The sequence below is a fragment of the Periplaneta americana genome, chromosome 3, assembly GCF_040183065.1.
Source record: "Periplaneta americana isolate PAMFEO1 chromosome 3, P.americana_PAMFEO1_priV1, whole genome shotgun sequence".
NCBI classification, from domain to species: Eukaryota; Metazoa; Arthropoda; class Insecta; order Blattodea; family Blattidae; genus Periplaneta; species Periplaneta americana.
Window position 1 is genome coordinate 129,634,159 of NC_091119.1, and position 27,529 is coordinate 129,661,687.

General features: G+C 30.8%; 1 protein-coding gene across 13 annotated transcripts in view; it reads right to left on the reverse strand.

The window, feature by feature from the left end:
* Nucleotides 1-2,460: 2,460 nt before the first annotated feature.
* Nucleotides 2,461-27,529, reverse strand: part of ATP8A (ATPase phospholipid transporting 8A1) — a 415,740-nt gene continuing 390,671 nt past the window's right edge. For 11 of the 13 annotated variants that reach the window (XM_069821593.1, XM_069821599.1, XM_069821584.1 and 8 more), the window contains 2 exons: nucleotides 15,732-15,829; nucleotides 2,461-8,982 (listed from right to left, as the gene is read on the reverse strand). In XM_069821593.1, the coding sequence (XP_069677694.1) occupies nucleotides 8,885-8,982; nucleotides 15,732-15,829 (196 nt within the window). In that variant the 3' untranslated portion in view covers nucleotides 2,461-8,884. The remainder of the gene's footprint in view (nucleotides 8,983-15,731; nucleotides 15,830-27,529) is intronic. The other 2 variants (XM_069821597.1, XM_069821596.1) reach the window with 1 other exon arrangement.

Below are 27,529 nucleotides of genomic sequence, written 5' to 3' on the forward strand. Positions count from 1 at the left end.
TGACTGTTATTTAGTGAAGCTGATCACACAATCAATTAAACTAACCAATAGTGTCGTCATACTCTGTACCTACATTCCTGCAGTAGTGTGTGATGTCTTATTTAAGAAATATCCGAAATAACATCACAAGAGAAGTTTGTGCATACTGGCAATTGATTTCCAATTCGACCACTGGTTTCATTCATTGCTAAGTGGAATCTTGGTTGATTTCTAATTATATACCGTAATATCAATTGTTGTATTTTAATTACTGGTACATCTTGAAATAAGAATCTTATTTCCTAGAAACTCTTTATCATTACAGAGTTAGTCTCTCTTCTACCATTGCTGTCACTTTTACTAGACAAGTTGTCATTTTTGATAACAGTTCAAAAGAAGTCTAACGATACTTCGTTGTATTTGCTGTTAACAGGATAGTTGTAGAAAAGCTCATTAAGCTTTAATGGCCGACATAAATTAGTAATACCGGTATTATTTTCTCATAACATTGCTCCAAATTTGTTATAACAATAATTAGTAACACTACAGTAATGAAAAATCTTACGTCAAATGAGGCAAAGATATAGCAAACAGCAAGTTCACACTTTGGAAAGTGAACTTCTTGTTAGACTGAACTACAAGATGGTATTTATGGAGTTTCATAAGTTTGTACTTAATAAACATAATCTTCTGAAAACAGCAGCTAATAACTCATACTCGCGACTATAAGCCAAGAGCCACATATAATGTTCTATCATGTTGACGAGTTATTTGCCTGGACCAAAATAATTTTTTTTTCATTTCACATGATTCGGTACAGCCTAATCATTAGCAATGAGCGTAGTTGGCACTGCTATGCTCTACTGCATTCTCCAGTTGTTCCACTATTTTTCTGTAAACTTACTTCTAAACAAAGATGACTTTTGAATAACCCTTTATGTCAGTAGTTTCTTCAAATAGTACTGACACTACCACTGTAAAATATGACGGTATTTAGAAACTTTATACTGTATTTGCTTAGTGTATATATATATATATATATATATACCCTAAGCAAATATATATATATATATATATATATATATATATATATATATATATATACCAACTTTTGTTATGTGGAAAATTGTTGCTTTATGTAGGAAATTTAACGTGAAGATAAAGCAATCCCTTGTTAGTAATAACTTTCACAGTGTACGCCATAATGTTCACATTTTTATAGGTATCACGAAACATTTTGAAAGACAAAGTTTATCTACAATATTTATTCAAACAATAAAAGAAGACTAATGTCTAAAAATGTATTGTTAGAAATGTAAAGAAAATTTCCCAAATGAAAGGTGCCATGCCAAGTACAAAGTAATGTGATACCAGATCTAAGTTTAAGATAGAAATATCCTACATCAGAAACATATAATTTCTACCAGGAATTAATTAAACTGATTTAACGGAATTAATACGAATAGAAAAGAAATTACGGTACTGAAAAGAAAAGTCAGGTGAAATTTCAGTCTTAATATAGCATTATTATGTAATAATTGTTTAGATTTACTGTTAACCCAAAAAGAGAGATAAAGATAGTGCCTTCTAATTGATACAAAACAAAAACAATGCATATCATAGTATCTGCACAGAACAACTTGCATCTTTCTTGAGTTTTATTCTTAATCTCGACATAAAGTCATTTCATATTAGAGTGTTGGTTATAATTAATGTACGACTGCATAACTAAAAGATGATTTTATCTTACTTCCTCAGTAGCACTAGTTCTGCAGGAAAATTCTGCTACAATCAATTGAACTCACCTTTGACTAGTCATGCTCTATGGAATCTGGTTTCTTTAGTTTAGAGTTAGACTTACAGATTGCTACAAAAATCCACGAGATTCCTATTAAGACATACTGGTACTAATAAGCCAAGAGCGAATTTTAAACATATAGAACTGTAAATTTTACAATTCGATAATAAGCAAAACTGTTGCGAGAGGTCAGAAAGATTGTCATGGTTTACTTCTACAACATTTTTAGACCTACTGGTACATAAAAAAAACTTTACTTGGCCCATAAACAACCCTCATTCAATTAACAATGAATGGAGTTACCTATCATTTAGTTTGCTGAAAAGAAGGTAGTATATCGACAAAATATACGACTGGGAATATTCAGAACTTAAATTTTCTATACATTTAAATACTTAAAATATTATAGAGAAAATGGAAATAGCCTATCAGAACAATAAATTAAGACTACTTTCAATGGAGTAACATTACCGGTATCTAATTTGGTAACTTAAATGGTAAGAATATTAAATGTATAAGGAATATAAACTATTCCATAAAACTACGTAAATTCTAATAATATATTTAATGATAGTATTTTACTTCACTTAAAATTTCGGCATGCCTATAATCATGCAATTAATATGGTACCAGTTTTGATAATCTGCGGGTCAATACCATGCATACAATGTCTTATTTTGTTAAATATTTTAACATAATCGAAAAATTACTTTACAATTTGTTGCCCTTTCAAGGATTTTCCCATATCACTTAAAACGTTTTCTTTCTTTCATCCTTCATCTAAGACACATAATCTTATAGGTCTACAATTGCAAATTAAGTGTTAAATGTTCTAACAATATAGAAAATACTATTGCAGTAATACATATTCTCCTTCTATGCTCCTTCTTCAGAACAAAATTAATTTGCAGTCCATACAGAACAAGTTTTAAAAATGTCCTTATCAGTTTTTTTTAATAAGTTTATCTATATAATTGATGTTCCATTGTACATACTGATGGCTAATATGGCTAATATTTTTGTCTTTATTACTGTTTATACTATGTACCAATGTATATAATTAATTTAGATTGTCTTTTTAAATTAAAAAAGCTACCGGTAATTTCAATATCATATTAGTTATATTCCCTGTTGAGTTTCCTATTCTTTCAAATACTCCCAATGCTTTATGAACGCGTTCTATTATTCTAATTTACTTCAAGGTAAAAATGCATTATCCTAATATATATGCATGCCAAATATAAGTAAATTATATATTCTTTCATACCTTAATTATTTTCCTTTATGTTGTTACTACTTTAAATAATATCGATACGGCATGTTAAAACAGATGTACGAAGAAATTGTACCATCTTGTTATGTCGATTATTTTTTCTCTTTCCTTTTTGTTAAGAATAAATTTGTGCCGAAGGAAATAGACGATATTTTAAAGATAAAGTTAGCAGTACAATTCCTCAAAGGGTACTGTTACAAATATTAGTAATACAAGTAACATTTCTTCTTTTTACTCTTATTGAACTTTATCAAAACACAGTTTACAAAGTTACGAACTTCAATAACATAATTTTCAACCTTTTATACAGGATTGGTAATAACATTGATACTTTTTTTATTAAGAAAGAAATGAGTATATTAACTAAGCACTATAAATTCCAAAGGGATTATAATTAATACAATATGAATAATCTTTAGACAATTACAAATACTTCATCTATTTTCTGTTTTAATCTAATGTTCAAGCACTTCCAATATACTTCTTTCTTATATAATAATAAAATGACGTATAGTGCTTGATATAGTCTACTATCCTAAGACATATTTATGATCGAAGGTTGGAAATATAAAAAATAAACTGCACCTGAAAAGATGTACAATATATTATTGCACATTGTACTTTAAAATGTTGAAGCATTAAAAGACGTCACCATTAACACAATCTTTTATACTAGGTACAATATCAATATTCATATTGGTTATTATATAAGTTATTGTGAAATACTTCTTTAAGAATTTTTAGCTATTATATAATTTAAAATTGTTAAGAAAAATTTTCACATGTTATATAATAATTGCATTCATTGTACAAAAATTCTAGCTCAAATGCCTTAATATTTTCCTTGTATAATTGTGGATTACTTTACGTGAGTAAATCAGGGAGTTGAAAGTATTTAATAAAAAAAATTAGATACAGTGAAACCTGCCTAAATAACTATTCTTGGAAGAAAATCACTTGTACACTTCTCTATATTACCAGTATATTTCTTATGGGAAAATATAATCCACCTAGATACACTTCAATACGCTATTTCTCCTAATGTAGTCTTTGGAAGGCGACAGTGATTGACATATTGTAATCTTGCATAATTTATATAATTATACATCTACAGTATATAATTCTGATCTTACAGTTTCACCTGAATATTTACAGTGTTGCAAAATAAATTAGCAAAAGTAAGGTAATTTTGTGTAACTAAATTCTACCATCCTTTAAAAAATATTTGGAAATAATGCTATAAACTCTTTTAACTTTTCTACAAATTCATCATCTTCATTATAGGTGATTGCACGATACATTTAAGATATAGATTCTGTTTATCTGAACTCTATTAATATTTTTAACGTGGTATGAATTGTTATTCTATGCAGATACATAGTGCACAAAATGTAGTACTGGTAATGAATCTGAAAAATTTCAAAATCATATTTAATTTATTATTCGAAATTCCACTTTATGAAAGTATAGAAAATATACATCTGAGCATTTTTTTCAACATACAAAGTTTTTTGTTCTGTATATGATAAAAAATTACAAATGAAATCATAATTGATACCTAACAAAATTCTTTACTTACGATATTTTGAAGGAATTAATACCTTGTTATTGCAATTTAAAAATGCAACTTAATTTTTATACGAGCAATAGAATTAGTAAAATCGCGCAAAATTGTTTATCAGGAGTAACTTATCTACTGTGTATAAATGTATATAAGACTGCAAAAAAAAAAAATGCACTGCTGTGGAGTAACAGCATGTCTCAAATGAGCGAATGTTTTAGATCTTAGAAGAGTTAGAAGTACATAGTCACCAATGAATTTCGTTGAACTTAAATTCAGTGGTATACAATATAATTCGTCAGGATAAGAAAAGGATATTGATAAGTGTTAACTATAATTAATTTATTTTTATGAAATGGACAACTACTGGTATGTATTTCACGACAATTGTTAATCATATTATAAGTTGTTGCAAACAAATAAATTGGTGGGCAAATAGGCTAATGACAGTTTACAATTCATTTACTTATTATTGCACTTGGAAGCGAACATTTTGTACTTTTCAATATAGGGCAACATATATAAATTTCACCACAAAATAAATTTGCTGAAAAAATATAATAATATTTGTAACACTTTCTAATGTGTTTTTTTTTTCATTCTTTTTTTCTTAGTATATGATCCTATATAGAATGCTATGTTAACTCGTTTTTATCTTTAAGAATGAATATAGTGTCTTTCCTCACCTCTACAAAAGTGTACTTGTGATTTTAACAGGTCTTTATTTCTAGGTAGTGTGTGGTCTATGTTTGTCAGTGATGAGAGGTTCCGATTCAACACTGCACCTTACATTGAAATAAAAAAATTCATTGTTTTATAGGTAATATTCAATTATGAGCCACATTTTCATTTAATGTTTTCCTTAAATATTCCCCCTCCTTTAAGATGAATTGTTTTACAATATCACATTTCCACTGATAAGTACAACACCATAACGTATAGTTAATACAACTAATGCAAACAATTTCAACATTTATCTCCATCAAACAATGCATAGCAAAATACATTATGCAAGAAATACTCTTTTCCTATGATATACATATCTCATATTACTTAAAACACCAAAGTCATGTATGCATTTTCTGAAATTTACTGAAGGTTAGAGTTTTAACAAATAATTCTTATGTAAATTGGTCTCCATAATTATTCTGTAAATTCTAAGCATATGGTACCATAATATACAATAAGTTCACATTCGGTGTTTGACCAAAATAATAAAATAAAGCTGAAGAAATTAATGTAAGAAAAATTACAATCTGAACGTTAAATTCAGTCTTCTGTATAATGATCAAATGTTACTCTAAGATGTACTGTATATGAAATCATTAGAAAGTTTATGTAGGCCTAATATGTAGTTATGATGAAAAATTTACATTTATAAAATAAAATTCATCGCTGTGTATAAAATAGCGGCATTACTTATATTTAAGTTAATAAGATTTTTTTTTTGTTAGAACTAACATACCAGTAATATAATGCAGTAATATTTGCAGTATAATGCCTATTTAATCGGATTAAATTTATTAAATTAACTGAAACTAAAGATCTAAGCGAGAAATTTAATGATAATTGCCACGAGTCATTTAGTCAAAAATAGAATATAACACCACAGACCTTCAAATAAATAATCATGTTTTGCATACATCATTAGTGGACCATCCACGGTATTAATATCTGAATTTACATCCATTTCTTCCATATTTAAACATATATGCAACTCAAACATATATACAATTGAACTGGATACAGCAGAAAGTAAAGAGTACTTTACAATCAAGAAACCTAAATAATGTTGATGGTACTATGACATATATTTGTGTGTGTAACTTTCGGAGTGAAAAATTAATGATGAATGAAGAAATGAATATTATTATTTTCCTTCAGATGGTATTTTAGTAAGTAACAGAAAACAGTGAACAGGTTTTTTTTGTTCCTTTTAGTAAAAAATAAGAAATGAGTAGTTCTTCTGTTAATTTTTGCCTTTATTACTAATAATTATGACAGCAAGCAAACCACTTTGGCGTTGTATTATTGGTCCAGGGGAAAAATGCCAAAGTGGTTCATAGGCCGCCATAATTATATTAAAGGTATATTTTACCGTTGTTTTTATTGATTTAGTTATATGCCAAACTTATTGGAGTCATTTCAAAGGCAAATATCTCATCATAGACATAACATGTATGATTTATATTAGTTTTGACTTATTTATTATTGACTTTTGCTTTTAACTGTAAACAGGTAACTAATTCAGCAAAAGCATTTGAAATGGGAGTAATAGAAATAATGAAAAACATAATTTATATTTTGAAAGATTATTATTTTTTATAATCTTTAAAAGAAAGATTTTGATATTAAATTTGGAACAGGATGCAAGGAGATCAATTTTTTAGATGGGAATATAGGACCTATCTAGTGTTATTTGGGAATAATTATCTATAAAATGAATTGACTGTTGATTGTTTAAAACGAATGGTATTATACAATTAGGCCCTTCTTTGAATTTATCTCACTTAAGTCAATGCTATTTACAGGTCACAAGATGAGATAGGAAATCTGCCCAGTAGTTTAAGCACGAACTATGTGCAAAGATGGACGGACAGCATGCCAAAAACCACTTTTCAGATTCAGAATTTCTCAAAATGTGCACATCCATCAAAATAAACAAGCTATATTGAAGTCAAAAGGTGTACAGTCTTGGATGTACACAATATACTAACAGATAAATAACAACCGAGGGAATTGCTGAGAAATCAGAATACGTACTATTAATGGGAGGAGAGAATAAAAAGAAATTAAAAAATTATGGCAATGAGATGTATTTGTACTTACAAATTATACAGTATTACACATGATGTCTTTTATCAAAACGATCATTATGAAACCTAGAAGAGTGTTGCAGTTATTAAAAAATTATTTGTATTTATTTATTTTTGTTATCAGAGTCGACTATCAGCCAATTGAAAATAGTACTTGTAAACTTGTAGCTTCTTAAAGAAGAAAAATAATGACATGAACTCTGCCATCTATTAAAAGAAAAGATGCTATCTTCACTAAGAAAATACTGAACTGTTTCGAGTATACAATTTCTCAGTCGGACAAGTCTCCCAGTTTTTGTCGAAGTTTTCTGTCTTTCATTTTACCACAATATCTGCAGAGACCATCTTATGCTTTCTTTACAATACTCTAGTAAATATATCAGAGTTGACGGAAATTAAAGCATTATTTATATATCGCAATAAAATATCAGACAAGCTTGAACACTTTTACATATACAAATTCAGGCTTGACCATTAATATTCATGTACTTTTTATATACTGATTTCATTAAGATTCTTTGTTTCCACCGGACGTAAAACAGTATGCATATATAAAAAGTAAGAAAATCTTTATGAATGCATACTGAAAAGTTACGAAATCCAATATGTTCAGACAAGTCATGTTATCTGGGCAACATACTACTACTCTATGTCCTAAACATTTGTCAACAGTGATAATTCAACAGACGATTGTCCTTAGGACTGCACAAAGATTAATGCACTCATCATAAAAATAATATATAAGTATTTTTGACACTTAAAATATGTCATTATCCTCTTCATCTGACACAACAGTCTTAGTCCGCATTTCAAGTTTAAGCTAGTGCTGAAAATAGAACTTACGTATTTCTTTCTTGCTCACTCTGAGAAGCACATCTAATATGTATCAACCCCACGATTTGTGACGTCATTACTGTAACTTATAATCCACCCTGTAACACTTTCAAGAACCCTTAAGTCATATCTCGATTCTGTCCCTGTCTTGCAGCGTCTTCTACAGAACATGACTAATGAAAACAAATTTAGAAATACTAGTAAAAATTTACTTTATTATTATTATTTGAAAACATTTTACGATATGTTTTCATAAATAAATACAAAAAAGATACAAATGATACATTCTTTTCAAGTTAGGTAAGTATAGCAGAATTACTTTTTTCCGATTTTAGAACAATACTTTATAAAGATAATGGACTCACTAGAAAGATTGCTCCACTGTAACTTAAAAGAGAAACATATAAAATGTCAGAGCAATAATGTAGCCTGGAATCCAGCCCTACAATTGGAATGCAACCCTTCCATGCTCCAGAGTAGCATGAGGGCAACTGTACGTGACTTAGGCACTTCTGGAAAACATAAAGAAATTTTTCAGATTTTAGGAAGCTAAACTAAATGAATATCAGACCTATGTTCATTTTTCCCCATTCATGCAGCCCATCTCCAGTCCTCTTTGTATTTCACATACCACCCGGTTTTGGCAAGTTGGTGTTGTATGCTCGGATGACCTCTGACTGTGTCACTGCCCCACCTTCCTCTTGCGAGAATGCGAATCCATCTATCATCAGACCAAGAAATAAAATTATTAACTTACAACATAATTCAATTGACTCGAAAATTTTATATAAGAATAAAGTGTTCTTTCAGTAATTCTAACTTAATGTTTTTTTAGGAAGATTAAGGATGTAATTGAATGAATGAATGAATGAATGAATGAATGAATGAATGAATGAATAAATCAATCAACATATGGTGTGTATATATATATATAATAATTAAATTACAAATCCTTATCTAATGTTAAAATTAATTTGTCTTAATCTAGTCCACGAAACCAATGGGCATGCATTATCACTTTTTTTTACTTAGTCTTTTGTGTCAAAGATTAGTGTTTTTATACCATCATAGTAATATTATACTTATACTTCCGCAAAATAATATATAAAAAAATTATCAAACGACGTCTTAACATTAAATACTCTAGTGCAGTATTTCCCAAACTGTATACTGCGATCCACAGGTGAGTTACGAATTGATTTTTGATGAGCTGAAACAATTTTTGAAATGCACTGATAATTACTTGTACATCTGTGAAGTTTGGTTTTCAGTGATGACAAAGTGTCGAAACCAGATTTCGAAACAAACTGCAATATTGTAGAACCCCTGAGCCTAAAAATGTCTCACATTTATATGGACATTGATGTCTTCAAACAGAAATGGTAAACTTAGTGAACCCTTTACATTGTGAGAAATAGAGAATTCTTTTTGCAAAATTATGTTCAGTAATGAATAAAATACAGTAATAAAAACAAAAAAATATATCATTCCCAAAAACTGGGTTGGATTTCTAAAATGATCAGGAAGCAGTGATCTAGAGAATTTTGTTACTAACGCTGACGAAAATAAAACTATTTAAAGTTGATTCACACCGTTACAGAGTCTGACCGATACACATATTTATCCTCCTTTAATTTCTCGAAAGTAAGAAAAGAACTCTAATAACAGTAACATCAGTAACATGCTTGTGTTTTTCTCACTGTTATTTTTATTTCTACAGTCTGTTGTTCATTAATGAATTTTTCAGACAAAATGTTAGAATTACTTCGTGAACAAAGAATTCAATACATATGTAAATATTGTTAGCCATTGTAATTATTTTTATTATTATTATTATTATTATTATATATATATATATATATATATATATATATATATATAATAATAATAATAATAATAAAAATAATTACAATGGCTAACATATATATATATATATAAAAGATGCGCCCTAAGGCATAACTCATCCAAGAGACAATCATTATTAAATTTTAATTTAATGATTTTACTTTTCGAAATGTGATTGATATTGATATTTATGAAGTCAACGAAACTTGGAACAAGAAAATATGAATGAAACAAATTAATTTTAATTTTATATAGCAACCTTTTAAATTAAAAATAAAGTAATTCTGGAGGAGAGAAAAGAGAGAGAGTTAAAGTTGTGCACTGATGTCTGAACAAATTAACAATCGTCCTATTCTGATCATTTTGGTGGAGTGTTATTTCTATGAGAATTTGTTTTTTCAAAAGAGATATATTAGCAAAGAGTATTGCAATTAAAACTATCAGTAAGTTAAAGAAACTGAAAAGTAAAGAACAGACAGGAATCTTTGAGACTATGTAGGTATGATAACTGAAATGTTCAATGGAAAGCTTTGGTCTGAGAAGTAATCATATTTTCATTTCTGAAGTAAATCTTTCAGTGAGCTGTTGAGGCATATATAGGGTTCTGCTATGCTGAGAGATTCACGGAATTAGCTTAAAAATGGCTTCTATTGAAGTAGAGAATTTGAAAGCATGATTTCGTGAGCGAAACTGTGGTACAGCTATATTAATAATAAATGGATTGCTTTAGGATTGTATTGTCTGTTTCACTTTAAGTTTAGTGTTACCAGTATAATATTGCTACTTATCTGATAATTTTGAAAATTTAAATGTACAATTACAGAAATTAACACAGCATTTAGAAATTTTAACACCCAAAAGATAGTAATTTAAAATAAGCATGTCATGCTAGTGCACTAACAGAAGTTACTTCCGATATTGTTACATTCAATATAATGTTCTCTCTAAAATTATGATGTGGCAATTTAGTCTTTTAACCAATAAATGATAAACCACATAAAGAAAAAAAGAAGTAATTTTACGACTCATGTTTTTTTATATTTGTCGATATAGTTTACAATATCTACTTAAAAAAATGTTACGGAGCCAATTGATTGCCTCTTGAATGTTATATTAATTGAAGTCAATTACGACAATTTACATGTAAATCTGATGAAGACTAGTTTTATATTATTTGTATAACTAACTTAATTGCAACAATGTAGATATGAGTACAAAATACTTAGGTAAACACACATGAACACACAATAAAGCAGCAAAACATAAATGCAGTGAATTTAAAGCTTTAAACACCATTGCAGCCACATTTACGTATTTCTTTACCACAACAGAAATTGTATTTACAGTATATTTAGTGAAAATGTCAATGATTTACTGGAATATATTGCTGATGAAATACAGGAAAAGTTTTTTTTATAGACAGGTAATTGTTCAGTGAATAATTAATTGTATCCTTAATTTTTTTCTTAATTTTCTTGTTTAAAGCAGATTTTAACCAATGTGAGTAACAATGGACACTAAATATATTTCTGTGATTTACAGATGACTTACTGCAATACACTGTCCTGTATTTGAATTTAATATTTTAAATTTAATTTAGTCAATGCATAGTCCTTGGCTTGAATCTAAGCCACACATTCTTTAAATGTACCTATAACATGACTTTTTAAGGTAATTAATTAGCTCGAAGGATAAGTAAAAATATAATTATTTTACTACAATTTTCATGTCATATGCTTTTAAATCTGAACATTAAAGTACAGAAATTAATGTTAATAAAATATTACTTTACATTTTTGAAGATTTGCTATTAATGGAATAATTTAAAATATTGAAGTGTTCAATTTATTGAAATAAAGCAAAACAAAAATTGTTTTTTTCTACATACCAGTAGGCTGGTATATTGTTATTTACTACAAATTTTAATATCATATTCTTGATTTAAAATTGCTTTGTTGCATTATTTTATTTATTATTACTGAACTATTCCTTTTATAATTATAACATGGGAGATTTAACTCCACTAACCTGACAAAAATATGAATAGTGGCACTAATTTTAATAAAAAGTATACTGATAATATATAAATACACAGACCAGGATATTCTAGAACACTGTTTCTCAAACTTTCTAGCAGTATGACTTTCCAAAACGTAATAATAATAATAATAATAATAATAATAATAATAATAATAATAATAATAATAATAATAATAATAATACGCAATCCCTCTGTTGTTTAGTCAACTGTCTGAAGACAGATCTGACACAAGAGATACCAAAAAGCACCACTTATGAGGCAACTAGGCCAGGAGATAATGGGGTAGGGTGGCCAGTTTCTTTCTCCCTCCATTGCATACATTGTCGATTAGCTACATGTTACACTAATCAGACTTCAGATGCATACAAACAATTGTTCTTCCTCTGAAACATATTGTCAAGTGAGATGTACTACTGTAAAAACTTGTATATGAAGGACTAGCAGTTCAAACATTAGCTGCCTTGATAGCAACATGTTTGAAGTGACATATTTGTACACACTGATGTGTGAGAGTTTTGATGTGTCGCATCCACCGTGCCAGCCCAAGTCCTGAGATGTTCAAACATGAACACGCTGTGTTTACTAGTGTGTTATAAAAGAAGTAGAATGGGAGGTAATCATTTTCGAGGATGTGACTATCATGTGATAGATTAATTAAGAAAAATATGTTGTTATGGAAATAAATACCAATGTGTAGAAATGATGCAAAGACAATAACAGAAAAAAACCAATGAAGTGGTAGTAAAATTAAAAGATCTTATGCCAGGGACAGAATGGACGCAATGTTTCCTTCACAGACAGGGCTTGCTGCATAAATTATGCCAGACAATCTGCAAAATATTCTCTGTTAAGTTATAAGAATGGTTAATTCTATTAAGAGTGACCGTTACAGAGTATGCTGTTTGCTAGTCTGTGTGATGAAATGAGCGCGAACAACAAAATGTTCCTCTTCCACACTGAAGTCAGTCAGGAACTTATCATGGGAAAAGTGTTAACTGGACTTTTTGAATTGTGACACAAATTGATCATATTTTTGCAGGATCAACTAACTTCACTCATAGATTTTTTACAAGATAATGAGTCTATGTTGCTGTTGGCTTACTTAACTGATATTTCGCAATTAAAAGACCTGAATTTGTATTTAAAAGAGTGTAACAAAAACATTATGTTAATGACAAAGTCAATATTTTCATTAAAAAGCTTGAGAGTTGGATTACCCACCTTGAAAAAAGAAATTTAGACATATTTACACTCACAATTTATATTGAGATATGGACCAAGAAGACACTATTATTGATCACTTTTTGGAGAAGAAGACTTATTTACATGAGCTGAAAATTCAGTTGTCACATTATTTCCCAGAAGATGATGATGATGGGTACCTGATACTTTTCATGAAAAAGGTACTGCAGCTGCAAAATTATCATTTGAGACCCACAACCAACTCATACTATTAGCCGATAAAATTTTACAACTCTACAACTTACACTGGAAGTTTTAGGTAAGTTATGGCTTTCCCATTGAAGTGAATACAAAAATTCAGTCACAAAAGCCTTGAAAAAATTAATCCCATTTGCCACGTCTTACCTTCATGAAAAGAGGTTTTTGTCGTCTATAATAGCATTTAAAACTAAGGACCAGTTATTGCTTGAAAACAGTTTACTTTTTTTGTGTTTCTAATATGAATCCACATAGGGACTAATCTAGAAATGAAAAACACATCCATTATATAAAAAATGGACTTTGAACTGTAGTTTTTAAAAAATGGTTTAACAATGGTGAGTCTATACATTTAATTATGTGTTCGTTTTCTCAAAAAATATTTTAGGCCCAGGGGTGTACACAAGGAGGGGTTACTAGGTTTGAAACCTTTCCCCCCCCCTCCCGCCCTTGAACATTTTTTTTTAAATGACATATTTAGATTTGAGTATTTTTTAATCCATAATCGTTTTCCCTTCTCTAATTTTTCACTGTCAGAGTAAAAAGTCTACATTGACATAAGGCATAGTCCTCCTACCCCTCCAATATAATCCCTGTTCTTGGTACTGTGACACGTTTGAATTATAACAATACTATCTTTATTATAGAGAGATCTACTACCTTGTAATAAAATGAAGCGAACACAATATAAAATTGAACTTGTGAAACGTATTGAAAAGGTTGTTTTGACAGTTTTGCAGTGGAAATGTTAATATTGTGCATTGTCAATTTTAAACTTATTTTAAGGGCAGTATTCACCTGATCATTAGTTTGAGTTCTGATTTCATTGTGAAACGTTTATTTAACGTTTTGTGCATTTGACAGTTCATATTTTAAATATAAACTTCTTTTAGTAAGTGTAATAATGACACAAGCATTTTTTTATTATAGGTACAAGATTAAACAGAAGTTAAAATTTGTTAAAAATTAGATAATTGTGAAAAAATTACGTTTCAAAGATCTTACAAGGATATTCATAAACATAGTATAATATTTATAAATATATTGCATAATAATAAAACAAAATTTAAAATACCGATAATGTAAATTGTAAAAAATTATAATAATGACCCCCCCCCCCCCCCCAACAAAATTCTGCATATGCTATTGCAGTTAGGCCTATTCCTTTTCTATATGCTTACGTTAAGTGATCCCCAGTTTGAGAAAAGCAGTTCTAGAATGTTCATATTCATTACTAGCTTATTAAAGAGTAAATTTCAGGAAGCATAGTAATGACAATATGTGGAGAGCATATAAAATTAGAATAACTTTCGTGAATGAAACATAGAGAAAATGTAAAACAGTAAAAAGCGAACACTGAAGTATGTCCAATATGTGTTAAAGGAAAATGTTAATTGGTAAACCACGTTCATAAGAAATGAAGGAGGTTTAGTCAACAGTCCGAGGACTGGTTGTAATGTCGTGACACTAATAAGGCATCACTCACGAGGCAACTAACACAGAAGATAGTGTGGCCACTTCCTTTCCCCTTCCATGGCAAACTTCGCTCATACTGGACATAAAAAATTTAAGGAGGAGAGCAGAAAATATTTTTTCTAATAGTTACTAATCTGTTACGAAGGCATAATTTTACCAGGAAGAGGAGACTGTTTGCTGTAGAGCTCAGGTAATGAAGAGCTCATTAAATTCCTGTATTTCATAAAGTGAGTAATTTTTTAAGATGATAGTGTATGAAATTCTGGAGTTGTGTATTTATTTACATTTATAGCATATTTTAAATCCTTCAATGGCAATATCATAATAGCTTGAAAATAAAGAATAAAAATTATAACCATTTCATTTAGGTAAACATTTAATTATAATTTCAAAGCATGTTTATTGTCAAAAGTTATTTAGTTGTAAAGCGAAGGTATACAATTTGAGTAAGAGACAGGATAATAAAGGGAACAACATTTATAGAACATATTGTTAAAATCTTTTAAATATTGTTGAAAATTTAAATTTGGTGATAAAATGTACCAGTATCAATTTTGTAATCAAAAGTTCAATATAAAATTCAAGACTGTAACTTAATAGAAATTATGAATACTGCCATTGAAGGTAATGCTTTATATAAGACCTGGTGCATATTGTGAGATACTTACGGGAGAGTTCCACCTCCATATTTACCCGTGTGGCAGAGCGTCTGGTGAACGTGAACACATTGCGCACATTTTTCAGAAGTCGTGCAGTTTCCGTCAATCTGGAAATATGCCGATGAAGTGGGATTTTCCCCAGAAACAAACAAAGGGAACCCATCTTATATCAGTCATCAAACTGATAATAAATCTGCTGGTGCATTAAAATATCTTGCTGGTCACAAACGTAAATGAAAAACAAGCATTCACAAGCTGATGTCTCAGAACCTTAAATTATTTACTATTCAGAGATTTATTTTGCTTTAGAGCATACTAGTAATACTTTTTAAAGCATAATTTCTAATCAGCTCAGATTGATTTAAAAGAAGATTAATTTTATAATACAAGGAACAATAATTGTATTTAATTCTATATTAATATATAAGAATGTGACAGAAAGTTGTGGTAAAATTGTGGGAGTAGTTCTACATTTTAAATAATGAAAGTGTGTATGCACGATATCCAGAGGTCCGAAAATTGCCTATCTATTCGATGTTTCCATCGTAAGTTTCAGAAACAAGAGTCTTCAAAGACAAAGTCTGTTTTGTGAAACAGTACGGATAAACACTCAAATGTTCATGCTACTTATTCCAATTGCTGGCAGGTGACAGTGTTTATAACCAAGGAGGGATGTGATATTTTCACGATGGTATTTTATATTGGCTGTCCATTAACAATACAGAAGGACTCAGTCTAGGGTTACCATATGTCAGCATTTATGCTTTTTGATAATAAAAACAGCTGTCCGAAAACATTTTTGCAAATCCTCTAATTTGTCCGCGTTTTCTCATATTGAAGTATTATTTATTCACTTTTGTTTCGTTTGGTCTTATGTTCCTGTGAGCTGTGAGAAACGTGTTGCTGTGTGTGTGTGTGTGTGTGTGTGTGTGTGTGTGTGTGATTGTTAAACATGTAAATTCTGTTCATCAAGATACATCTTTCTTTTTGTTAACTGTAAATAGCAGTGGACTTATCAAATAAGTTATTAAATTTCATGGATGCGACTTATCATCAATTCTGTGAAAGGACTTGTTTTAGTGAAATTTAATTTAAAACATTTTACATGCAAAGGTATGTTTGACTATTTATATAGTAACAAGTAATTGTTAAAGAAAATTAGATCTAGTGATAAATAACATGACATGAATGGCAATCATGTACTGTTTTATATCAGTAAATGTTAACTGAAATTACCGGTATTACACTGAGGAGAAAAAAACTTTATCGTTAACTGTACGGTATATTATGTTGCTGTTTATGTCTTGTTTTTTCACCTTACTGCATATAATTATAAATTAACATTAAATTATTTTATTCTAACCACTTATAATATAATGTTTGTATCAAAATATGCTAAAATGATACAGAAGTTATAATATACATTATGGAAGTACATATCAATAAAACTTATCACATGGGTATAAGATAACAAATTATTGCAATTATAAGAGATAGTGGTATAAAACAATAAAGCAACTTACCAGTATATCTAGTATTTTGTGAAAGGCAGAGACTTCATAATTTACATTGAAAATGTTTGAAAATGATCGTATCTAAATTGTAATGCTAATATGTGCTATCCCTAATATGTTGTGACAAGCCACATTGTTATGACTTCGTTCACAAACTAATCGTAGCCATGCAAACTAATGAACTATCATGGTAGTCTAGTATTTTTCTGAACCATACGTATTTTACAATGCATAAAATTTGAAAGTCATATTCTCAATTCCAAATGTTTCACAATACGTCATTAACCTTTTTAATATAAAAATATATGAATGAAGACTGATCAGACATTTCTGAGGTGGCTCCTCATGGGTAGCCCTTCATATTTACACAAATTACCTTCATTGTTCACGACTTATTAACATTATGGAATTGTGGCTTCTGTGTTATGCAATATATTCAGTACGATATTCGAACTGATGAAAATAGAGGAAAAAAAGATTCTCGTTCACTTACCAGAATTTTTTAAGTTTTATTATTATTATTATTGTTTAGTCAACTGTCCGAAGACAGGTTTGAACCTCACAAGTGATACCAATAAGGCACCACTTATGAGGCAACTAGGCCAGGAGGTAATGGGGTAGGCTGGCCAGTTCCTTTCTCCTATTATTATTATTATTATTATTATTATTATTATTATTCCTACTATTACTAATATTACGTTCAATTTTAATTATTGTGACACCAGAGACGGTGTTATGATTTTGTAGTACTGGTATCATGTAAACTCATTCTATAAAAATTGTTAGGTAATGACTAATAGGTACCGTTCACAAACGAGATTTACAATATTTCAGGAGAAATATTCTTTCCCCGGTGGGAATAAATATAGGAATAGAAAACTTGGGAAAAAATTCAAAAGGGTGAAATTCTCTAGCTTTCCCATTTAAATTCAAACAATATATTATATGCTTTGTTGAAAGCTGTAATGAAGGAATATTTTATGGCTATGAGGATTTAATTTATACACTTAATGATGAATTAGAATCCATGTAGCCTAGAGTCGTATTATGCTTAAATACTGGTACCTTTCTGAATTTCAAGTAAAATTTCTAACACATAGTGGTACGTTGGATTGAAATGCAATGGAGATGAAAGACACTGTGAAGTAGCCTAAATAACTCAGGGAGGAAGATGAAAATGCATTCTAACATTAATATAGGTTAATAGAGAGTGGAAAACAAATATTTTACAATTTAAACTACCAATATACAGTACTGCAAACACTCTATGGAACTAGTAAGAAAAGTTTTTTTATGGAGAAGAGGCCGAAGACTAGCATTGCAGTTTCGAATGGGTTTATTATGTTTTTGAAGTGCTCAATATCATTTTGTATGATCCTCAGGACAAAATACAATACAATACAATACAATACCATTTCTTTTACGTGAGAGTGATTTTTTTAATTCGATATCATGACTCAGCTACATGGTGTCATCTGTTGGTCATATAGGCTTAGGCTTAAATGTCTGTTGATGTCTCACTAGAGTTCTCTTTCACCCCAAGAGCATACTGTGGCTCCTCAGTTTAATCCCATCTGTATGCCAGTCATAATATTACATCATGTTGTGCCATTTTGTGTAGATACTATTGACTGTTGAAATGGAATGTGACGATTGAAGATGGAGAGTACGAAAGAATCTGAGAAAAACCCCAAAGAGCCTTGGCTTTGTCCACCACAAATACAACTCCGCCATCATCTGGTTTTGAACCTGGATTCACAGTCTTGTGTAGCCAGTACTCTTCCAACTGAGCTACCAAGGCAACATAATTAAAAGGTTTACTTAATGGGTGCCGAATTTCTGTAAAATGAAATTTAACTGTACCATCATTCTGAACTGAAAATACGAAATGATATTACCTAAAGGTACGCCTCAAGTTTAATTGTATCTTACAGTTGGAATTCTTTACCAAGATTGAATTATTTTATTTTATGCAATGTATTCTGAAGCTATTTTAAATAAAATGGTACCGTATTTACTCGAATATAAGACGACCCTAGTTCTCCAATGGTTTCTGTAGGATTTAATTTTTAAAGTACCGGAATTTTTGTTGATGAATTCACAGACAATTAATCCATTATTAATTATGGTTCTAGAACATACAGAGTTTCAAAATTACTTATGTATTTCTGCACAAAATATGAAATGAAATTTGTATCCATATAGAACCTAACAGTATAAATATTCTGAATATTAAAAAAAATAAATAAATAAAATAAATGAAAGAAAAAACTATGTACGCATACTAATTGTTAGGGGTTGAAGCTTAAGTATAGTAAACATTTGGAACAGTTTTTTTTTTGTCATATAGCATGCAATTCGATAAAACTGTGAATAAGTGGGTTGTGGGAAAAACTACGCCTGTGGCATTATTTAGTATGATGTATAATACAAAAAAAATTGCTGCAACTTGCGTATTTTTCTTATGACGAATATAAGACGATCACCCATTTTTCAAATGAAAAAAAAACTTATATTCGGGTAAATACAGTATTATGTCACCAGCATATAAGAAACACAACAGAAAGAAAAACTTAAATAGGATGAACACTTTATCTACACTAGCTAGAGTTATCGAACATTGTAAGGCATAATATGTAAAGTTATGTGGGTAGCATCCATTTCCTGCAATATTCTTGTTTTATTATTATATTTCAGCAACTTGATAATATGGCTTAAATGTGATTATAAGCATGAAATATTATAAGTTGTCTCAACATTATAATATCTGGTATTTATACTGACGTGAATTTCGGTGTTTGTTGGCCTGACATTATGTGCTACATTTATTTTACATGACAAAGTTTGTGATCAAATTAACACACTTTAATATATTTTTAAGGATGATACCCATATTAGGAAGTATTTTTGTAATTGCTGTCTCTAATATGTGCAAATAAATAACCAAATCTTTACAGTACCTAAATAAAAAGATAGAATTTGAAATCTCACGATTTTCCATTACATATGGAGGAAAAGAAAACATTAACAATTTTTTATGTAGTTAACAGGAATACGGATTAAATTCATTAAAATTACAAAAAATAAAATTGTGATACGCTCTGAAAATTACAACGTACAAAGTACTGGTAATCATCTACACCCACACAATCTTAACTTCCTTGATTAATGTAGTATTATGACTGTGTAAACTTGAATCTTAATCTGCTTCATTAGCATGCTATGCCTCAAACAGTATTAAATAAATTTTACACAGTTAATCTACATTCTCAGTAATATCCGAAGTATAGAATCTTGTTATCAGTTACGAGCAGATAAAAAAATAACAAAACAAATAAAGCCCTAAACACTTTATATCTTTATAATATTATACTGTGTACCAACTTGTAAAATGTTGTTGAAAATTCTGCATCAATGAATTATGAAATGGGTTTATGTGGTAAGAGTTTGAAGAACTATTGTCACTATTAAATACTGCAGATATTTAGGACATGTAGTCAGGGGCGTCTCATCCTTTGGGGCTTTTGGGGCTCAGCCCTGCATGAAAATTTGCGTAATATATTATTTCAGATATTTACGAACAACTCTCAAATATAGAGGAAGTCTCGTTCTCTTTATAGTCAAAGTTAGGACTTATCTGCGCGAAGGAGATGCTAGATCCCTAGTACAGACTTTATGAGGAGAGTATGACGTAGTTCCTGGTTCGGCGTAGTGCTCAGTGCCTGGAGATGCTAGATCCTATAACATAGATGTTGTGAGTGAAGGTGCTGAGAGAGGGACGACTGTTGGGGCTCATTCATTTCTGTTGTGGTTGCATTCATATCGCGGTAAAATAGTGTAATACAAGTAAAGGTAATGTAATTTTATGAGCAATAATGAAATGACTTTTCAGTTTTAGTACCATGCATGACAAACTATAATCAAATAGCCCCGGACAAATTCTAGGCCACGAGACGTCACTGCATATAGTGTACTAGCAGAAACTAGATATTTATATGGGTATGGAAAAGAATGGAACGTGTGAAATGGACAGACAATAAGAAATGAAGCTGTGCCAGAAACAGTGGGTGAAGAAAGAATAATGCTGACAATGATCAGAAAGAAAAAAAGAAATTGGTTGAATCACTGGCTGAGAAGAAACTGTATACTGGTACTGAAGGATGCGCTGGAAGGGATGATGAAAGGAAGAAAACTTTTGGGCAGATATCAGATAATAGACAACATTAAGATATACATATGGATTTCATGCTGAAACTAACAGGAAGGCGGAAAATAAGGAAGATTGGAGAATATTAGGTTTGCAGTGAAAGATGGCCCTTGGGCAGAAAACTATGAATGAAAGATGTACTGAAAGCAAAGATGCTTAAAGCACCACCATCTCTTGTATCACTCTTGATTTTCGACAATGAAAGAAGGGGACATTGGAGGAGAAATTATTAAATGGTATGCGATAGTGCATCCTTGCAAGGAACTTTGGGATTGAGAGGAAGTGCCTATGTAATCTCCAAGTCTGGTGGTCACTTGTTTCACTCTGAGTTTTGCTGTTCTGTTTGAAGTAACGTAAGTGAATTTTGAGAGAAAAAATCCGAAAATGGACGTAAGCTAATAGTTACTACATAAGGGAAGGAATGTCACAAGCATGACTGAAAAGCAGCAGGGAAGAATAGCTGATGATGTTAAAGACCTGGGTAGAGCAAGTAGTAAGAGAGGGCCATCACTGTCACTGTCAAAGGATCTAAGTCCTTCCACTGAATGAATGAATCTTGAGTAAACTCGCTCTATAGCAGCCATTCTCAACCTCTCTTAATGGCGTACTACTATCTGAACTTAGAAAATTTGCAGTAAGCTTACCACTAACCAAATTTATTATGGAAAAACATCATGTGTCGCTTCCAGGATCAAAATAAACATTTTCTGTGCTCCAATACCAATAACTTATTGCTTTATTGTTCTATAAAATAGACAGAAAACAGCTATATTATTTATGATAATTTATATTTTTATTTCAAAATTTATATACCACCTAGCAGTGGTTCACATACCACCAATGGTATGTGCACCATAGGTTGAGAATCGCTGCTCTATAGTATCCAAGGCTCTGATTTTTTTTATAGGATTTAATTTGAAAAATACCGAAATTTATGCGATGTGGGGCAGTATGTAGATCTGTGGCACATTTTTTTAGGGTTCATCCCAACATGTCTTAGTAACTCAGGAAAACCACAGGCAGGATGAGCTGTCTCAATTAACGAAACTAGACCTGGTTTTGAGATGTGGCCTGATCGACCTTGAGGGCATAAATTATGAAAGGGTGGGTATTCTAACCACAGTGGGAAACAGAATGTGTGTTCCTGACTCGTGGTTGGGGCATGTTTGTCTTCCTCATTCCGAATGTAAGTAATTCAATTGCTGATGGATACATACATCGTACTGAATGCTGGGCTAGTCTTGGATTTCTATCCTACATTTTATTTAAATCTGTGTCTACTGATTTGCTGACATTTTTTCATATCCATAAACGTAAATCTGAATTAGTTTTTGACGCAAGACATTACATTAATATTTTAACAATTATTTCTCTGAGTCTTCATTTTTCTATATACACTTTTAATACTTATATATCACTGACTTATATATTATGATGAAGTGAAGAGAAGCGAATTGAAGCATTTGAAATGTGGATATGGAGAAGAATGAAGCGTGTGAAATGGACAGACAGAATAAGAAATGAAGCTGTGTTGGAAAGAGTGGGTGAAGAAAGAATGATGCTGAAACTGATCAGGAAGAGGAAAAGGAATTGGTTGGGTCACTGGCGGAGAAGAAACTGCCTACTGAAGGATGCACTGGAAGGAATGGTAAATGGGAGAAGAGTTCGGGGTAGAAGAAGATATCAGATAGACGACATTAAGATATATGGATCATAATAGGAAACAAACAGGAAGGCAGAAAATAGGAAAGACTGGATAAAGCTGTGTTTGCAGTGAAAGACCTGCCCTTGGGCAGAAGACTAAATGAATGAATGATACTACTGATTTCATTTCCAATTTCTTTACCGTGTTAATATTTAGGATTTACCTTGCTTGACCTTGTGCTTCATTGTCCAAAGCATAATGGAGATCTCTGAACTAAACATTTTAGTAAGAGGCACTATTTGGTTTATTTATTATGCAAGAAATGAACATAACAATAACCCATAGGTTTTCAAGTTTTTTTAGTTCATGGCTTTCCTAATTCTATATAAATCCCCATTGCTTCCATTTATAAAAAAAAGTTTTATAATGAAACGTAATATTACGCATTTGCATGTTTAATAATCATTACCGTATTATATTGGTTAGCCTAAGGTGGTACAAAAATGGTTGGCTTAAAAAAAGGTTGAAGTTTATGGAAAAAATAAACGGCAATTACGAAGATATTAAATTAGAGGTCACTACTGAACAAATAACTATCATGGGACGTGGTTGTAATTCATTCAAGAACTTTAACAGGCCCCTAATTATTAGTTTTGTAAATACGACATGTTCCATATCATGTATATGATCAGTGGATGCAATAAATGATTATGATTATTATGAGTAACCCAAGGCCATGATGCCCTAGGTAGCTGCACCAGTCTGGAAAACACTGATATTGTATAACAGATATTGTGTAATTATTACGTGATATTTATAACAAAATGCTTATTTCTCGAATAAAAATTCAGATATTTTCATGACTACACAAATATAAAATACAAACAAAATCAGTCTTTGAGTTTTGTGGGAAATACTATATTTATATAAATGGATAAACAACATGTCAAAAATATTTAAACAATATACGGAATCCAAAAAGTCGTGCTTCCAACAATATCTCGAATTATGGCATCTTCACCCATCACAGATATTACAATACTTTCCTTGTATGTCATATAGAGAGGAGTTAAATAACAGTTAGCAGGGCTTCCAATATGATAATGTACAAATTAATAGTCTAAAACAGCATACCTTAGCTTCAATGTTTCTGGAAATTTCAACATTAGAATGCATCTGAGTTTCGTCAATAAAAATACATCCATGCCATGTGTGTGTGTTTTTTTTAACATACTAAACATGAATTACAGGTAGGCTATATTACAATTAGAAAGACATTAATAGGTAAATTTTAAAGTAATACAAACATTAAAATTTTTAATGGATCATCTGACAGGAATTATGTCCTATTGCTCGCTGCCCACCTGAATTATAAGAAATATAATAAACAGTGCAATGTAAATTACACATACTTTCACATTCTGTATTTTATTAAGTATTATTAAACTATCATCCTCAAAGATTTTATGATGAAATAATTGCACTCACACTTTATTGAGATCAACTTTCTTTTGAAAAATATTTGCAATTAAAGCATATTTAAATGTTATAGAGGTAGTATTTATTTAATGCCTACACCTTACTTTATATTAATAACTTTTTCAGAGACATTAAGTCTTATAACTTTAGAAAATACCTTTAATATAATATTTTGACTCCCCACCGTATCTTCTTAAAAAAAAGTAAATACATGTGGTATATGAAAACTTTAATTCATTTCAAAGCAACTAACTTATATATGGTAAAAATTCTTAAATATTATCTGCATATTTCCGAAATATATGTAATGGACATAAAATCAGTCCACTTGTTGAGATTCAACACTGCACTCTCACATCAAAGACATGGTATATATGTCTGTGAAGTGTTTCTCACATTCTGATGACTAAAAATGACATTTGATACCAAATAATTTTACGTACAAAAGTAAATATGTAATATATAGTCAGAGAAATGAACTAAAATACCACTCACCTGAATTAGAAAGAAATCATAAAACTAATATTCATTGTTTGACGAGCAAATGTCAATTGAAGCCTTGCCCCAAATAGGGATCTAAGCTCCAATTCTATTCTTTTGAGAAATGTAAGAAAAACTAATTGGAGCTAGATCCGTCTTCCACAATGAACGAACTTCGGCTCTGGAATTTCAAACTGATGTAGTTGCCATAGCTACCGACACATGTCCCCATAATGATAGAGCACAGCCAACTTGATGCTCGCTTCGCTTCTCTCTACTGGCCTTGACAATTCATTTTGATCCCTGTGTTAAAGCTGTAATCGAGAATAGGATGAAATTCCTGCCAGATGGCACTGACTGCCAAGATTCACTGAGGAATGTGTGTATGGTTTCTTGTACGATTATACTTAGTAATATTGTGCTTCTTTCTACTAGTATGTGAGTTTATTGTGATGTGATTCAAAATGACGTATTGTTGTGTACCATTGTGTACTTCGAATAGAAAAAAGAGTGGAGGAACAATATCATTCCACGAATTTCCGAGTGACAGGGAAAGATGATTATGTCTCGTGACCAGAATATTTTACGAAATGGAAATATAAAAATTGGAGATTTATCCTTCAAAGAGGTGAAAAAATTCAAGTATCTTGGAGCAACAGTAACAAATATAAATGACACTGGGGAGGAAATTAAACACAGAATAAATATGGGAAATACCTCTTATTATTCGGTTGAGAAGCGTTTGCCATCTAGTCTGCTGTCAAAAAATCTGAAAGTCAGAATCTATAAAACAGTTATATTACCAGTTGTTCTGTATGGTTGTGAAACTTGGACTCTCACTTTGAGAGAGGAACAGAGATTAAGGGTGTTTGAGAATAAGGTTCTTAGAAAATATTTGTGACTAAGAGGGATGAAGTTACAGGAGAATGGAGAAAGTTACACAACACAGAAGTGCACGCAAAGTATTCTTCACCTGACATAATTAGGAACATTAAATCCAGATGTTTGAGATGTTTAGGGCATGTAGCATGTATGGGCGAATCCAGAAATGCATATAGAGTGTTAGTTGGGAAACCGGAGGGAAAAAGACCTTTGGGGAGGCCAAGACGTAGATAGGAGGATAATATAAAAATGGATTTGAGGGAGATGGGATATGATGATAGAGAGTGGATTAATCTTGCACAGGATAGGGACCAATGGCGGGCTTATGTGAGGGTGGCAATGAACCTCTGGATTCCTTAAAAGCCATAAGTAAGTACTGTAAGTAAGTAAGTAAGTAAGTAAGTAAGTAAGTAAGTAAGGGAAAGATGCGAAAATGCCTTAAAGTGATTTCACGCCAAGTCTTTGTTCCTAAAGCAACTCCCCATCTTCAGTCGTTTGTAGTTTACATTTCAGGGAAGCAGATTATTCTAATAATGGGAAATTTAGACTATTAAAACCAAATGCTGTGCCAACAATATTCCCTTATTATCCTAGGTATAAAGTGACAGATATCAGAAGACCATGACGAACAGTTACTAAAACTGATCTCCCTCCACACAAGAAACGCAAATCTTTTAGTAATATTGGTTTTTCATTATTTGAACAAGGTGTTCCGAGTGGCTCAGCATCAGTTAATGCCATTCCCTTCTTGCCAGTTGAAAATGACCATAAAGCGACGCAAATAGACGTTGTCAATTTTGTGGAGCTAAAAAGAAATAATTAACAGATTGCATGTGAAAATTGCACAACTTAATCAGGTGTTACAAGGGAAGCAAGATGAGATAACGAAAACAACCGAAAAACTCCAACTAATTGAAAGAGATCCGTTACATAAAGAACTGGAAAATGTAAAGAAAGAGGCCGATGAAGGCAGTATTCATGCAAAATTTATTCTAGATCAGCTGCTTAATCATTGAAAGAGAATATCAAACAAGAATATATTAGAAAATTTGTGTTCAGAAATTGAGCTGTTACTGTGTAGATGCCCTCTCTTGCAATGCCAATTTGTGATGAAGACGGCCAAAACGGACTTGCTATTATCATTACTGTGAAATCTGTTAGGCAGCAGCTTTAATTGAAAAGCTAGTTCCTTCGGAGAATGCGGCTTATAATCCACTGAGTCGCCAAATCTTGAAACTATGATTCTTGAATCTGCAATATCAAGTGGAATGTATCAGTGCAGTGAGTGAAATTATAAAACTTAGTACAAGTTATTGTAAATAAATTACCCAAGTGATTAATTTGAAACATCGCCGTTTAGCCTAGGGGGTGCTACTCAGCGAATGAACTAGAAAATTATGCCTTTGTCCTCATTTACTTATACTGAATACGTTACTATGTGTTATCTTCCCTGCTTTTAAACTCACGCTTTTACCATAATTAACAGAACTAAACATAATAATACTTATTATTTTCTTATTTATCATTTATAAATGTTATTATTACTCTTTAATCATTTATTTTATTTCGTATTGAGTATTTCTGCTGTGGACACTACACC